This window comes from Barbus barbus, assembly GCF_936440315.1.
Source record: "Barbus barbus genome assembly, chromosome: 32".
Taxonomy (NCBI): domain Eukaryota; kingdom Metazoa; phylum Chordata; class Actinopteri; order Cypriniformes; family Cyprinidae; genus Barbus; species Barbus barbus.
In genome coordinates, this window is record NC_136760.1 from 1,561,820 (window position 1) to 1,577,471 (window position 15,652).

The 15,652-nt window shown below is 36.6% G+C and overlaps 1 protein-coding gene across 3 annotated transcripts in view; it reads right to left on the reverse strand.

The window, feature by feature from the left end:
- Positions 1-257: 257 nt before the first annotated feature.
- Positions 258-15,652, reverse strand: part of slc39a11 (solute carrier family 39, member 11) — a 113,440-nt gene continuing 98,045 nt past the window's right edge. For all 3 annotated transcript variants that reach the window (XM_079389452.1, XM_079389450.1, XM_079389451.1), the window contains exons 8-10: positions 3,049-3,147; positions 1,557-1,715; positions 258-1,481 (exon numbers count right to left, since the gene is read on the reverse strand). In XM_079389452.1, the coding sequence (XP_079245578.1) occupies positions 1,403-1,481; positions 1,557-1,715; positions 3,049-3,147 (337 nt within the window). In that variant the 3' untranslated portion in view covers positions 258-1,402. The remainder of the gene's footprint in view (positions 1,482-1,556; positions 1,716-3,048; positions 3,148-15,652) is intronic.

A 15,652-nucleotide genomic window follows, 5' to 3' on the forward strand; every position in this document is an offset into this window, starting at 1 on the left:
TTTTGCAGTTTTTTTAGCTACTCTTTATGATATGTAAAGTATTTCCTGATAAGAGTTATTGCAGCTGTTGCTCTTCAAATTTTTTAGCTTGCAGTCTTTTATGAACACTGATGTAAGTCCATGCATGCATAGAGCATAGAGCATAAACCGAAGGAAGCAGCTTGATAGGACTGTTAATGGCACAGCAGATGAAAACATTAAATTACACTTACACTAACAATCTGTGCCAGAAGACATCAGTTAGCCTCAAAACAACAGCAGTGTGAAAATCAGTTTATTACTTCTTTCTCCCTGTTTGAGCAGTGAAATGAAACATTCCCATGTCTTTCACACACAGTGCAGAACAAATCAACACAAATGGGTTGTACAGTAATCATTTTACATCATTTACACGTGAATTTTACCTTACATTTCCCCTATTCATAGTCTTGCTGCATATCTGTAATCATCAGCAATTAAAAAAAAAAAAACATAACATTGTCCATAAAATGACAACTTAATTTCATAACTTGAAAGCAAACAGCTGACTGGAAAGACTAGTTCAAAAACATCCAATTTACTTAGACATCATTGCCTTTCATTCAAATGAGTGCCCAACAATATCTAGAACATATGGTCTTTAAATTAATGATGGGAAACACTCACCTACACACACACACACACACACAACCCCTCAAGTCACTCATTCAAGTTTGAATAATTTTTCAAGTATTTTGCAATTAATCTTTCCGCCCTGTCTAAATAAATGTGGTCCGTGAGTCATTCATAAAACTATGGAAGCTTGTTTTCCGCCATTGAATAAAAAAATAAGAAAAGATGATTGTCTCACAATTCTGGATTTTTTTTTCTTGTAATTATGACTTTCTCAGAATTGCAACTTTTATTTCTCCAAAAATTGTGATCTCACAATTTTTCTAGTTCATATCTCACAATCTTTTTCTAGTAATTCTGACTTCTTTTCTCAGAATTGAGACAAAAACTCACCATTGTGAGTTATAAAGTCCAATTTTGAGAGACAAAGACAATTTTTTTACAATTACAACTTTATTCCTAAGAGTTGCGACTTTAATTTCTCCAAATTGTGACTTTATAGCTCACAATTTACTTTTTTTTTTTTTGCACAATTGCGAGTTTATATCTTACAATTCTGACTTTTTTTCTCCAAAAAAAAGAATTTTTATAATTTTGAGATAAAAAGTTGCAACTACCTTTTATTTCTAACCAGTGGCAGAAACAGGCTTCCATATAAAACAAATAAAATAGCAAACAAATTACATAAAATACATTAAGTAGAAAAATATTCCATTGATCAATAAACCTATACACTGAGAAGAAAGGCTGATTTGGTCACTTTTTTCAGTGCAGTAAAGCTGACATTCAAAGATTCGACCAATGAAAAGGCTCAGCCAAGCCCCACATCCAGTGACATCATGACGATGAAGCCCAGAATGGACATCCATGAGGCCAGTTTCCCGTTCCCGCTGTAAAGAAACACACACATTCAGTGGTGTGTGAGCATCTGCAGGCTTGAACGCTTTCACTGTGCCGCTGCTCACCTGACTTGGGCTTCAGGAATGATGTCATCAACCACCACATACACCATGGCTCCTGCAGCGAAGGCCAGAGCGTAGGGTAGCAACGGCTCCGCCAGCACCACGGCAACGGCCCCTAGCAACCCCGCCAGAGGCTCCACCATCCCGCTCAGCTGCCCGTACCTGTGAGGCAGAGACACGCATAAAACACTGCAGCGCTCTGAACTCTGAAATCAACAGGACATATTAGGAATAAATTAAGACAAATAGACCATAATAAATGTTTGTGACTGTGGCCTTGGTCCATAAGCAGCTTCCTTCTAAGACAGCATCCTTACTAGTAGCTGACCAATATATAAGGCTGATATACTGGCCGAAATTTGGCTTTTTATTACATTTTTTTACATTTATTATATTTATTTATTTAAATTACGTTATTTATTTATTTTGGACAATATGTGACATATGCATGACATAAATTGTAGTTATTTATTTATTTTATTTTATTTTATTTGTTTGGCCAATAAGTGTGAGAAGCAGTACTTAAACAGTATTTATATAATAATATATATTTATTTATTTGTTTGTAATTACATTTTTCTGTTTGGACAATATCTGTCAGATATCTGTCACTTGAACAGTAATCTTTTTCTTTCTTTCTTTCTATGAAGTTTTTTTCAGTGTTGGAAGCAGGACTTAAACAGTATTTTTATTTTTTTATTATTTAAAATTAAGTTTTCGGTTTAGCCAATAAGTGTCAGAAGCAGGATATAAACAGTCATATTTGTTTGTTTGTTTGTTTTAATAACCTTTTTCTGTTTGGCCAATATGTGTCAGAAGCAAGACTTAAACAGTAATTTTTATTTATTTAGTTAGTTTTTTATCCTGATTGGTTGATAAATGTGGGAAGCGGGACTTGAACAGTAATTATTAGTAATTACTAGCAAATACTATGATACTTTCTCACACATTTTTGGCATTTAACAAATAGGCAATTTTATACTTTAAGTGAGTCTTTGAATATGTAATGAATATTTAAATCCATGAACCTTGCAAACTTGCAAATTCCGGCATCGGTCATCCAAAAAAATCCATATCTGTCAACCACTAATCCGAAGTGAAACGAACCTCACAGGTGACAGCTTTAAATGTAACTTTTACAAAGGTACATTTTACACTAAATAAAGCTGATTTAATCAAACAGATTAGGCCTATTTTATTCTATTAGGCCTGATATTTTATCAAATAGACTGGACTCAAAAAATAGCTTATTTAAATTGGTAACTTATAAGTAATAAAAAGAATATAACATTTTTATTTTGTGATTATTTTTTTCCACTGATCTTGGCACGGTGCATCTAGGAGCACCTTATCTGCAAATGTTTGTCCAAATTACAGTCTCTAAACTGTTCAGAGCAGCCTGGAAGTGCAAATAACACCTTAAAACGGCACCCATGCAGGCAGCTCACTAGGTTTTGGATGTGAATGTTGTGAATGTGTATCTGTCTGGACTCACCAAAAGGATCGCCATGTGGACACCCCAGAACCCCGCAACGGGAGACTCACAGCAAGGCCTTCTGGAAAGTTCTGAATGCCAATGCCAATAGCCAGATTTCTGAAAGAAACAGACATTATCACTAAATCAGTTCCCAACCGTCAGCACACGCAGATCTTTTTTGCAACTACTTTCCTTTTTGGCAGATCGGTATCAAAGTGGTCCAAATGACTCTGCTTCTGAGTCTTCTGAAGCAAAACTGTACATTTTTGTCTGTTCCTTCAAATGATCATGGCAATTCATAACTATTTTATTAGTGGCTAATTTGAATCTTGAAGAACATTCTGGCCCTTCAACATAATGCATGTGAATGAGGACTAAAACTTCCAAGCTCCAAAATATCAAAAGAGCACCATTAAGCTATTATTAATGTGGTCCAAATGGCTCTTTTTCCAAATCTTCTGAAGAAATATGACCCTGGACCACAAAACCAGTCATAAGGGTACATTTTTTGAAATTGGGATTTATACATAATCTGAAAGCTGAATAAATAAGCTTGTTATGATAGGACAATATTTGGCTGAGATACGACTATTTGAAAATCTGGAATCTGAGGGAGCAAAAAAATCTAAATATTGAGAAAATCTCCTTTAAAGTTGTCCAAATGAAGTTCTTAACAATGCATATTACTAATCAAAAAAATAAGTTTTGATATATTTACAGTGGGAAATTTACAAAATATCTTCATGGAACATAATATCCTAATGATTTTTGGCATACAAGAAAAATGTATAATTTTGATCCATACAATGTTTTGTTGGCTATTGCTACAAATATACCTGTGTTACTCATGACTGCTTTTGTGCTCCAGGGTCACAAATGCTGTCAATTTTGGTCTGTTTCTCCAACATCCTCATTCAAAGATTTTCATACAATCTGTTATTCTGAATGCCAATGTCAATAGCCAGATTTCTGAAAGAAACAGACATTATCGCTAAATCAGTTCCCAACAGTGAGCACACGCAGATCTTTTCAACTCTCTTAACTTCACACGTGATCTCAGTGAGAGATTTAACGGCGTTGACCGTGCCAGGCTGGAGAAACGACTGCTGACTAAAGCTCTCCAGACGAAGGCTTTCTGAAGCACAACATACGGGTGTGTCGTACCACAAGACCATGAGAAAAGCAGGTTATGGACAGGGCACGAGCTACATCTGGAATCACGTTGTTGTGTTTGGATAATCCTGCGTGAGAGTTTCTCGCACAAGCCAAGACGCTGACTGTAAAACGGCTCACGAGTGTGTCAGCAACGAGAGCGTAAGAACAACACTTCATTATGAGGATGGTTTAGATTTGTGGGAAGGCGCTGGGAGCTGGTTTCTCTCCCGAGGCAGTCTGAGGGTGGTCTCTGCCGCACAACTGATAAGCAGCTCTGTTTGTTTGGCCTGCACTTCTCCGCATCGTAATGCGAGCGGCTTCTAGAAGTTCCCGGAACCTCCCGGAGCCTGTGCTCACAAAGCAAGAAAAGCTGCTCTGTTTTGACTCCCCCTCTCCACCGGCCCAACACTCTTTCACTGCCTTCTTCAATCTCTCCTGCTGTACGATGTGCACTGGCATGCGCTCAAGGTACTGCCCCCAGAGAAGTCAGATTAATGACAGCTAGTCACGGAAAGGCTTACAGCGCCTGTGTAATGCTGGAGAGTTTGAGGGAAAGACTGAAGAGAACCAATACACAGAACCAAAGTAATGCAACAAAAATGAATGTGCATGAAGGAGAACTAGGACCTTCAAGCTCCAAAATGACAAAAAACACCATTAAACTATTATTAAAGTGATACAAATGACTCTTCTTCTAAGTCTTCTGAAGCAATACTGTACATTTTGGACTGTTCCTTCATAACAATCTCATGGCAATTTCTAACTATTTTACTTTATGGCAAATTGTTGGCTAATTTGCATGAATTCATAAAATCTTGTTCATACAACTTGAACATTCTGGCCGTTCTTTTCAACGGAATGCATGTGAATAACAACTAGGACTAAAAAATAAAAAAGACCATTAAAATAGTATTAAAGTGGTCTAATTATGGTGGTTCTTCCAAGTATTCTGAAGCAGACTTCATTTACATTTAATGTAATGCACATGAATGAGGACTAGGACTGTCAAACTCCTAAACATGGACAAATGGCTCTTCTTCCAAGTCATCTGATGCAGTACTGTAAATTTTTGTCTGTTCCTATAACACAATCTCATGGCAGTTCCCAATTACTGTAGTTCCATTTTGGCAAATTGCTGGCTAATTTGTACAATCTAATTCATACTTTTTTTGTACATTTTGAAGAACATGTCTATTTGTTTTTGTCTTAGAGAAGCATGGTCTCTCAGAAGTAAAGATGGGCAGAGGCTCTCCAATCTGTGAAAGAGTGCGTAAAAAGATTGTGGAATACTTTAAAAACAACGTTCCTCAACGTCAAATTGCAAAGGCTTTGCAAATCTCATCATTTGTATATTATGATGTATTACTTCCTTGTTATTTGCTGTTTTTAGTTTATTTTTATTGTAAAGCACATTGGTCAACCTTGGTTGTAGTAAATAGTGCTATATAAATAAAATTGCCATTGCCATTGCCATTGCCATTTACAGTGCATAACATCATCAAAAGATTCAGAGAAACTGGAGAAATCTCTGTGCGTAAGCGACAAGGCCGAAGACCTTTGTTGGATGCCCGTGGTCTTCGGGCCCTCAGACGACACTGCATCACTCATCGGCATCATTCTGTCATTGACATTACTAAATGGGCTCAGGAATACTTCCAGAAACCAATGTCGGTGAACACAATCCGCCGTGCCATCTGCAGATGCCAACTAAAGCTCTATCATGCAAAAAGGAAGCCATATGTGAACATGGTCTAGAAGCGCCATCGTGTCCTGTGGGCCAAGGCTCATTTAAAATGGACTGTTTCAAAGTGGAAAAGTGTTCTATGGTCAGACGAGTCCATATTTGACATTCTTGTTGGAAATCAAGGACGTCTTGTCCTCCGGGCTAAAGAGGAGGGAGACCTTCCAGCGTGTTATCAGCGTTCACTTCAAGCGTTCAGGTGCTTCAACCTCCTGCTTGTAAACCCCGGTCCTCATTCATTGTAATTGTATGCAAAGGAGCGATGAGTAAATGACTCAAAACACTCTGTTGCACAGAAGAAAGTCAAGTTTGAAACAAAATCCTGCAATCCATGTGTACCAATCTTTGCAATTACAGGATGAAAAAGTCCTGATTCAAACATTTATTTACATTTTCATTAGTGGAAATTTACTGGAAATCAAACCCATGACCTTAAGGTCAAGCTATACTGTTTGAGCTACAAGAATACAAGAATGCATGAACATACAAGCAGAACATTTGATGCAATGCAATTAAAGATTTCAGTCTGTCCACACTGAACATGAAAATGCAACATGACACAATCTCAGCCAACCAGAACATACATAAAATTATAAGCTATGTGGAGTGGGATTTCATGAGATTTCATGGTGGGCGGGGCTATAACATGCAATGCAGCAGACATAGCAGCAGATCAGCAGATATTGTGATATACATCTGACTCATTGTTAGGAAAAAAATAAAAAGTAAGGTGGGGACTCGGTTCTGTACATAAGTTGTTGATTGGATGGAGGGAGAAAGGCGCAGGGTTTAATCAAACGAAATGATTGGAGAAGTCCTGCATATGTCATCAGAAAGAAGTGACGTTTCACCAGAAGATCGAGTTATGAGATTTTGAGGTAGCATTGATCTCAATGTGAAATAAGATAAAGAGAAGAAATTTCACGCAAAATGATCTTTCAAAAAACATAATAAAAAATGAATAAATGCATTTTCTATATATTTTATTTATTTATTTAAAATGTAAATATTCATGAATTTAAAACTTTAGATCAACACTGTACAAAATGACTGTGAAATTAACGGTAAAAGACTGTAAAAAATGCTACAGTAAAAACCTGTTAAATGGTTAACGGTAAGTTGCCCTACTATATACGGCGAAAAACTGTATTGGACATTACATGTAATTTTACGGTAGTATACTGATTTTGGAAATGAAAAAGAACATTTAACTTACAGTGAATAACCGTAAATTGACATTGCCAGAATTCAATGCGTTACATTTCAAATTTGATGTTTTTTGTTGTTGAAATAACTATGTTTCTTGTGTGTTACCATGATGATGTTTAGTGTTTGTGTGAATGACACTGTGCACCTTCAACAAATGTTAATATTTAAAAGCTGCTTGTGATGGGCTTTGGTTCATCATGTGACTTTCTCATCATCACCTGCTTTTGGTGGTTATCAGTGTATTACAAAGGTAATTTCAGTACCTCGATATGTTGGTATATTAACTTTATATCAGTTAATGAAATTATGGTATTTAAATGTAAATTTAAGTTAAAACCGTAACTTAAAATGTTGCTACCATATTTTTTACAGTACAATTCTGACAACCACAGCTGCCATTTTTTTTTACCGTAAATGTAATTTTTTTTTTTTTTTTTACAGTGAAAGGTTTTTCAATCAGGAGAAATATAAATTCAGTATGTGTAAGTTTTGATTGGCAGTGCAGAAACTATGACATTTTTAATAAACATTTTGAGGTTGATTTTTTATGGATGCATGGATTTTGCATGGATGAATCGTTCACGATAAGATCTATGAGATGCATTTAAAAAGTAGATGTGTGTTTAAAAAGTGATTTTCCACTGCATGTTGACTTAAGAGAGGAAGAACGGATGAGAGGACAGGAGAAACTGTGGTGTGGCAATAATGAAAGACTGAAGAGAAAACCAAGGGGAGTTTTTTGGAGAAGGGCGAAGCGAACTCGCTCACCCAACTGAAGAGTCCACGGCCTAATGTTCACACAGTGTGGAAACAACAGCCCTTCTCACCATTTCAGAAACATGTTTTCCCATCCCCAGGAATTCTTCTCTGGCATATTTCATTCCTCTGAGGCAGGTTTATTTCTATGAGTCTTTTCACCCACCTCTAAGGACAGGCTTCAGTAACCGCAAGCTCTCAGCAGTAAAACAGGGTGGAGATCTCAAAACGTACAATGCCATTCCAACACGTCCCTTTCTTAGCTCGGTATACGAGCTCAAGAGCAAAAGGAAACGAAGCGGGATGTGGTTTTGTGATACAGTGTGTGTCTGGGCTGACGTCTGTATTAAAACAAACAAAAAAAGCATAAAGGGAAACATTCCAGCGTTATTGCAAAAGCATGAAGAAGCCTCCATTGAGAGGGGAAGACAGTGGCTCCAGTGTCTGACCACAGAGCTCCTCTCTGGGCACAAAGGGCCTTTGGTGCCCCCCCTCCATCCATGGGGGTCTGCCCTGAATGGGCATCTGTGTGTTGGGAAGAGCATGGGGATCTGGGCAAAATGAGGGAAAATCCCCTAAACCATCTGCACCAATCACTATGGCTTTCCAGCGACCTATGACCTGCGTACCCAGCGCACCCGCTGCTTTTCACTCACAACTGTGGGAAAATATACCTACAAACATTTTATAACAACCTCTGTTTTGCCGCAATCGATCGGGCTGTGTGGTCTACTGGCTCAAAGCAATGCTTCACTGAGCAGTGCTGAAACATTCAACCCAGTCAATTATTTATTGCATTTTACAGTCCTATGTAAATAAATTTATATTCTCTTTCATAAAAGGTTACGCTAAATATTGGTTCCTAAAGGTTAATAGAATAAATAACACTATATGTGATATAAATAATATGAGACAAAACTACAGAATTTCACATTTTATTATTAGCCGTTTCAACACATACATGTTTTACCAAATAAAAAGAACAGCACTTTTAGAGTTCATCCCACTCATTGATGTGAGCATAAGTATTGGGACAGTTGAACATATGGTAGATATTAAAGATTAAAAGCTATTATTTAGTTGCAGATCCCTTGCACACAATCACAGTAGTGAGTCTATGACCCATAGACATCACCAGACTCTTGGTTTTCCCAGCCTTTAATGAAGCCAATTCCAATTGTTGCTTGTTTTGGGGAGTTTCTGCCTTTACTCTCCTCTTCAGCTGGTGAAATTCATGTTCAATCAGATTTAAATCTGGAGATTGACTTGGGCAATCTAAGACTTTCCATTTCTTTGCTCTTATAAATTCCTTGACTGAACTGGCAGGGTGTTTTGGGTTTCCAGAGACAGTCATGCATGCCCATGCCATGACACCACCTCCACCATGCTTTACAGATGAGGCTGTATGCTTGGGATCATTTGCAGTTCCCTTGTTTTCTCCACATTTTTGCTTTCCCATCACTCAGATAAAGGTTCATCTTTGTCTCATCGGTCCATAAACACAGTTCCAAAACTCTTCTGGCTCACTGTTTTGCAAACTCTATTCTTGTCTTTCTATTTGTGGTGCTGGTCAGAGGTTTGCATCTTGCTGTGTAGCATCTGTAATTCTGTGTCAAAGTCTCCTGAGGACAGTAGATTGTCAGAGCATCACCCCAGCTTTCTGGAAGTTGTTGGTGATTTTACAGACACGTCTTTTAGGGTTCATTTTCACAGCTTTTATGATTTGTCTGTCATCAACTACTGTTGTTTTCTCAGCCGATCAGGTCGTTGTTGGTTGCTGGTGGTTTCCAAACTCTTGATTTCTCCATGCCCTTTGTTTTTGCTATAGCTCTAATTGACTTCCTCTTTTCTTTTAGCATCCAAATTGCTTGCTTTTCTCTCAAAGTCGGTTCCCTCATCTTCATCCTGGTTTGTGTGTGTCATTCTGTGAGGCAACTGTTCCAATACGTATGCTCTCATCAGATAGAGGGATGAAACTCTAAAAGTGCTGAACTTCTTAGCTGGTAAAACATCTATGAGTAGAATTACCCAATAATAAAATGTGACATTCTGTAGTTTTGTCTCATATTCATCTTTTAATCATATTTATAAATGTCTTGATGTGTGTGATATACACTCACCTAAAGGATTATTAGGAACACCTGTTCAATTTCTCATTAATGCAATTACCTAATCAACCAATCACATGGCAGTTGCTTCAATGCATTTAGGGGTGTGGTCCTGGTCAAGACAATCTCCTGAACTCCAAACTGAATGTCAGAATGGGAAAGAAAGGTGATTTAAGCAATTTTGAGCGTGGCATGGTTGTTGGTGCCAGACGGGCCGGTCTGAGTATTTCACAATCTGCTCAGTTACTGGGATTTTCACGCACAACCATTTCTAGGGTTTACAAAGAATGGTGTGAAAAGGGAAAAACATCCAGTATGCGGCAGTCCTGTGGGCAAAAATGCCTTGTTGATGCTAGAGGTCAGAGGAGAATGGGCCGACTGATTCAAGCTGATAGAAGAGCAACTTTGACTGAAATAACCACTCGTTACAACCGAGGTATGCAGCAAAGCATTTGTGAAGCCACAACACGCACAACCTTGAGGCGGATGGGCTACAACAGCAGAAGACCCCACCGGGTACCACTCATCTCCACTACAAATAGGAAAAAGAGGCTACAATTTGCACGAGCTCACCAAAATTGGACGGTTGAAGACTGGAAAAATGTTGCCTGGTCTGATGAGTCTCGATTTCTGTTGAGACATTCAGATGGTAGAGTCAGAATTTGGCGTAAACAGAATGAAAACATGGATCCATCATGCCTTGTTACCACTGTGCAGGCTGGTGGTGGTGGTGTAATGGTGTGGGGGATGTGTTTTTGGCACACTTTAGGCCCCTTAGTGCCAATTGGGCATCGTTTAAATGCCACGGCCTACCTGAGCATTGTTTCTGACCATGTCCATCCCTTTATGACCACCATGTACCCATCCTCTGATGGCTACTTCCAGCAGGATAATGCACCATGTCACAAAGCTCGAATCATTTCAAATTGGTTTCTTGAACATGACAATGAGTTCACTGTACTAAAATGGCCCCCACAGTCACCAGATCTCAACCCAATAGAGCATCTTTGGGATGTGGTGGAACGGGAGCTTCGTGCCCGGGATGTGCATCCCACAAATCTCCATCAACTGCAAGATGCTATCCTATCAATATGGACCAACATTTCTAAAGAATGCTTTCAGCACCTTGTTGAATCAATGCCACGTAGAATTAAGGCAGTTCTGAAGGCGAAAGGGGGTCAAACACAGTATTAGTATGGTGTTCCTAATAATCCTTTAGGTGAGTGTATATATATATATATATATATATATATATATTTATTTATTTAATTATTCATTAAATATTCAAGATTGTCAAAATGGCCTTTAAGTCAATCAATCAATCAATCAATCAATCAATCAATCAATCAATCAATCATTCTTTATCTTTTTTAATTAAATATTGAAGAATTTAAGCAAATTTTAACAATATTAAAAAAGTAGCATTGATATCAATGTGAGATAATTACCAGATAAACTGAGGAAATTTCAGTCAAAATGGCCTTCAGTCAAAAGTGGAAGAAGCATTAAATATTCAAGAATTTAAGCAAAATTTAACAAGCATTAAATCATTAAATATTCAAGAATTTAAGCCTTCAGATGGACGATTTTTAAAATCATGAGAAAATGCATATTCTAATACTCTAAAAGTCAGTAAAAGACTCTAGATAGTTTTTTCTAAAAATTAAGATATTATTTTCTTGTTGCTCTGCACTGCATGGACATTAATGCAAAGTTTTACTGGCGAGTGTAAGATGGTGATCACAATGTTTGTACTGGCTTGTCATTTGCCATTAGTTTGTTTCAAAGGCGGCACAGACCAGAGCTTTGCTTTGCTGAACCAGTCTCTTTAAAAGATGGCAATGCCACCACACCGACATCTTATACTGTATGTACAGCATCTACAGTATCTACCCAAAGACAGAAAGACCAAAACCTACAAATCTGCATAAGTATTTGTATATGCATGAGTAAGAATACTCATTAGTACATACAGTAATTATAAATTGCATTTAAAATGTAAATCATCGCATTATATATGTATTAATTATTTATTGTTATTGGATGAATATATGTATGAATATATAAGTATTTGTATAAGCATGAAGTATACAAGTATAAACTGGAATTCAATTTAAATCACACTTAAAATTGAATTAATTTATTGATTTAATGGTTGATTTTGGTATTGGAAGAATAAAGTATTTTTATAAGCATGAAGTACAATAAATTGCATTTATTTATTTGTTTGCTTGAATTAATATATTTCACACACTACTGCTCAGAAGACTGAAATAATTGCCATTTTAAAATGTTTTTAAAATAGATTTTTACAATCACATTTTAAATGACAATTTAAAAGAACTGTTGAAACATTAAAAATATTATTTTTTCCAAACTTTCAACCGGAAGTGAGTGCATGTACAGTATGTATACTGCCGCTCAAAAGTTTGGGATCAGTAAGATTTTTCAGTAAGATATTAAAATAGGAAACCAATATTAGAAATTGCAATAATATTTCACAATATTACTGTTTTTTCTGTCTTTTTGATCGAATAAATACAGCCTTGAAGAGCAGAAGAGACTCCCTTAAAAAACATTAAAAATCTTACTGATCCCAAACTTTTGAGCAGCAGTGTATATGTGTGTGTGTGTGTGTATGTAAGTACTTGTTTAGTATGTACAATTGCAGTACTTATTTTGAAGTTCCAAGTAAAAAAGCTCAAGAAACCTTGTACTTCAGCTACATGAGGGAAAATGAATGTGAACAATTAAGGCTGAACTATTATACAGACACATTCTGTCCCATTTTATACCTCAAAGTTCCAGCACTGTAATGCAGAATCTCACGGTTTCCTCTCTCAAACTGTTAGCTGTTATAAAAGCAGCTTTGAGAATGGCAGGTGCGTCTCTGAAGAAGCCAGACAGAAAGTTGGATTGTGGGACGTATTTCATGCAACACACACACACACACACACACCTGTAGTGTGGAGCCAAGTCCTGCTAAACCTAACCTGAATGACGTCCAAACTCTGATTAACAGCATTTGCTCACAGAAAAACCTTCACTGTTCTGAGGACACCCAGATGTACGTTCAGCACTGATTTTTAGGGAAAATTTGCACATTTATGTACACGAGGCATTCATGTTGGTAATGATTGTGATTCTTTGATTATGGTCAACTAATCAAATGCCATCAACATGCTTTACCTTCAAGGAAAAAAAAAACAGACAAACAAATAATAAGAGGGCAAGGAAGGTTGAAGAGCCTGACAATTCTGCCAAAACTCAATAAACAAGTGGTTGAGAGAAATGAATTCTTCCAATCCCTTAAGGTTTCTTAAAGCGCTTATCATGTGAGAGAGATGAGAGACGGCAAAATGAAAACGCAGGAAAGCAGGGTGGGGTGGAGGAAATGGAGGGATGTGGAGAAAGAGGGAGAGAGATGGATGAGAGACAGAGAGCCGGAGAACAGGGGCCCTATGTTTTTGAGATTCAAAGCACAATGTGCTCTTTGAGGACTGCAGAGAATAACATTTAGATAGAGAGCCATCAGTCCAGCCCTCACCCCGCTCTCTCTCTCTCTCTCTCTCTCTCTCTCCTGCTTTCTTTTCTCACTACATCACATTTTCACTAAATATTTTCACAGCTTGCATATACAGTACATTTTGAAGCGTAGACTGAACTTTTAGCACACAAAAACTACTTAAAAAGCCAATGTTATTCATTAGAAAAAAAATACAGATCATTAAATTTATTTAATTCATGGGTTAAAATGTTTATTGAATAATTCATGAGCATGTAAAGCTCATTATTTAAAAATAAAATAACAATAATAATAATTTTAAATCACACCCATGTCACTTATTTCTCTTTAGTTGTGTTAGATTTAGCTAGATATCATAATGGACACTCAATTTTCTTTCTAGACAAAGACATTTATACCACTTGTAAAATCTGCAAGATATTGATCATTAGAAAAATAAGAGATTGTTCAAATTGTAAAATATAAATAATAATGTTATGAACGTTATAAATAAAAATAAAAAACGTGAAATTAATGTAATTCATGAAAATTTAAATATCATTAATGTATTATTGTGTTTTTAAAATTGCACTTAAATTATTAAATTACATTTAAATTATGATCTTGATTCTTATACTCATAAGCCAATTTATGCATTTATAATAATAATAATAATAGATTTAATTTAATTATTATTATTTATTTTTTTTCTTGTTTCCCGCCGGTTTGATAAACGGGTCTGTGTTGGAGCTGTAATGGCTGCAGACCGGATGGCCGTTCGTCTGTACTGGATCACTATCATCCTCCTGCAAGTTGTCCTGTATTGATTGTGCTCTATGCTGAGGTTTTTTGTTCGTTCTCACACTGTATTATTTTTTTTTCTCCTTTCTTTCCTCATGTTGTGCTGTATTCTTCTTCTTTATTGCATTTCGTTGCCTTGTACCTACATGTGCAATGACAATAAATTGAATCCAATCCAAATCCAATCCAATTTAGAATAAGCGATCATTCAAATTGTAAAATGTAAATGATATAATTTTGCATAACAAAGTAATGCAATTAATGGGTTAAAATGGTTATTTTTTAATTCATGAGCATTTAAAGCTCATTAATGTATTATTATTTTAATTACACACATATCTCTTATTAACCTGTGATACAATCTTGATATGATCCTTAAACTCAACAGTTGTTTTTAATTTAGCTAGTAAACACAGTGGGCGTTTTTACCCCTCAGACAAAAAATTTCAAGCAACAACATCCTAAATAATACATCAACTACAAGATGGGAAATATCAGACAAAAAAACAAGCTCTAGCCGACTTATTCCTGATGGATTTGGGGGGAAAGGAAACAAGAAACAGGTCCATCACAAACCTACCAACCCAAATCCACAAAAACAATGTTTGTTTAGCAGCATTTCTGACCGATCTGTTCACTGAATTCAGCAGATGAGAAATTATGATCGGTTTCAGCCCAGCGTTAGTGGTGCTTTACTGCAACTAAAGCAAAAAATATACATTTGGAGACATACAGAAGAAATGGAAAGAAATATGTAGCATCCATCACTGACAAATTGATGCATTTGTGCAAAAAAGACATGTGGACGAGATGAGAAAGAGACAGTATTCAGCAAACAGTGGGAACATTTTGAAGCTGTGACACAGACATATGAATCGCGATGAAGATTTCCAGACTCCATTTAATCTCAAAAATCACAACACACAAAATGAGTTTTCAGAAACAGCTACTCGTTTAGTCAAAAGCAACATAATGTGTGATGTTGAGGAGCAGAGAGACGCTGGAGACGAATGATCGGGACATTAGTGTTGTTTATTATTCTGAAAGCAATTCATCTGAACGCATGTGGAAAACAATGCAGAACATATGAGAAGAGCATGGAGAAAAAGATGCTGAAATGCACAGATGTGCTTATTAGAAGATTATATTCAAGTCGTTAGTGTTGCATACATCAAGTCTTGTATGGGTGATTTCAAAAGCATTATTAAAATGAATCATACAGCAAATGCAGGCTTCATTTGTTTGAGGAGGGCTCGACCTTCATCCATAATTGCATGTTTGCACCAAAGTCTCCTAAAGGCAAATCAGCCAATTTCTATCCAGGCAACAAACATGTCAAAACAATGA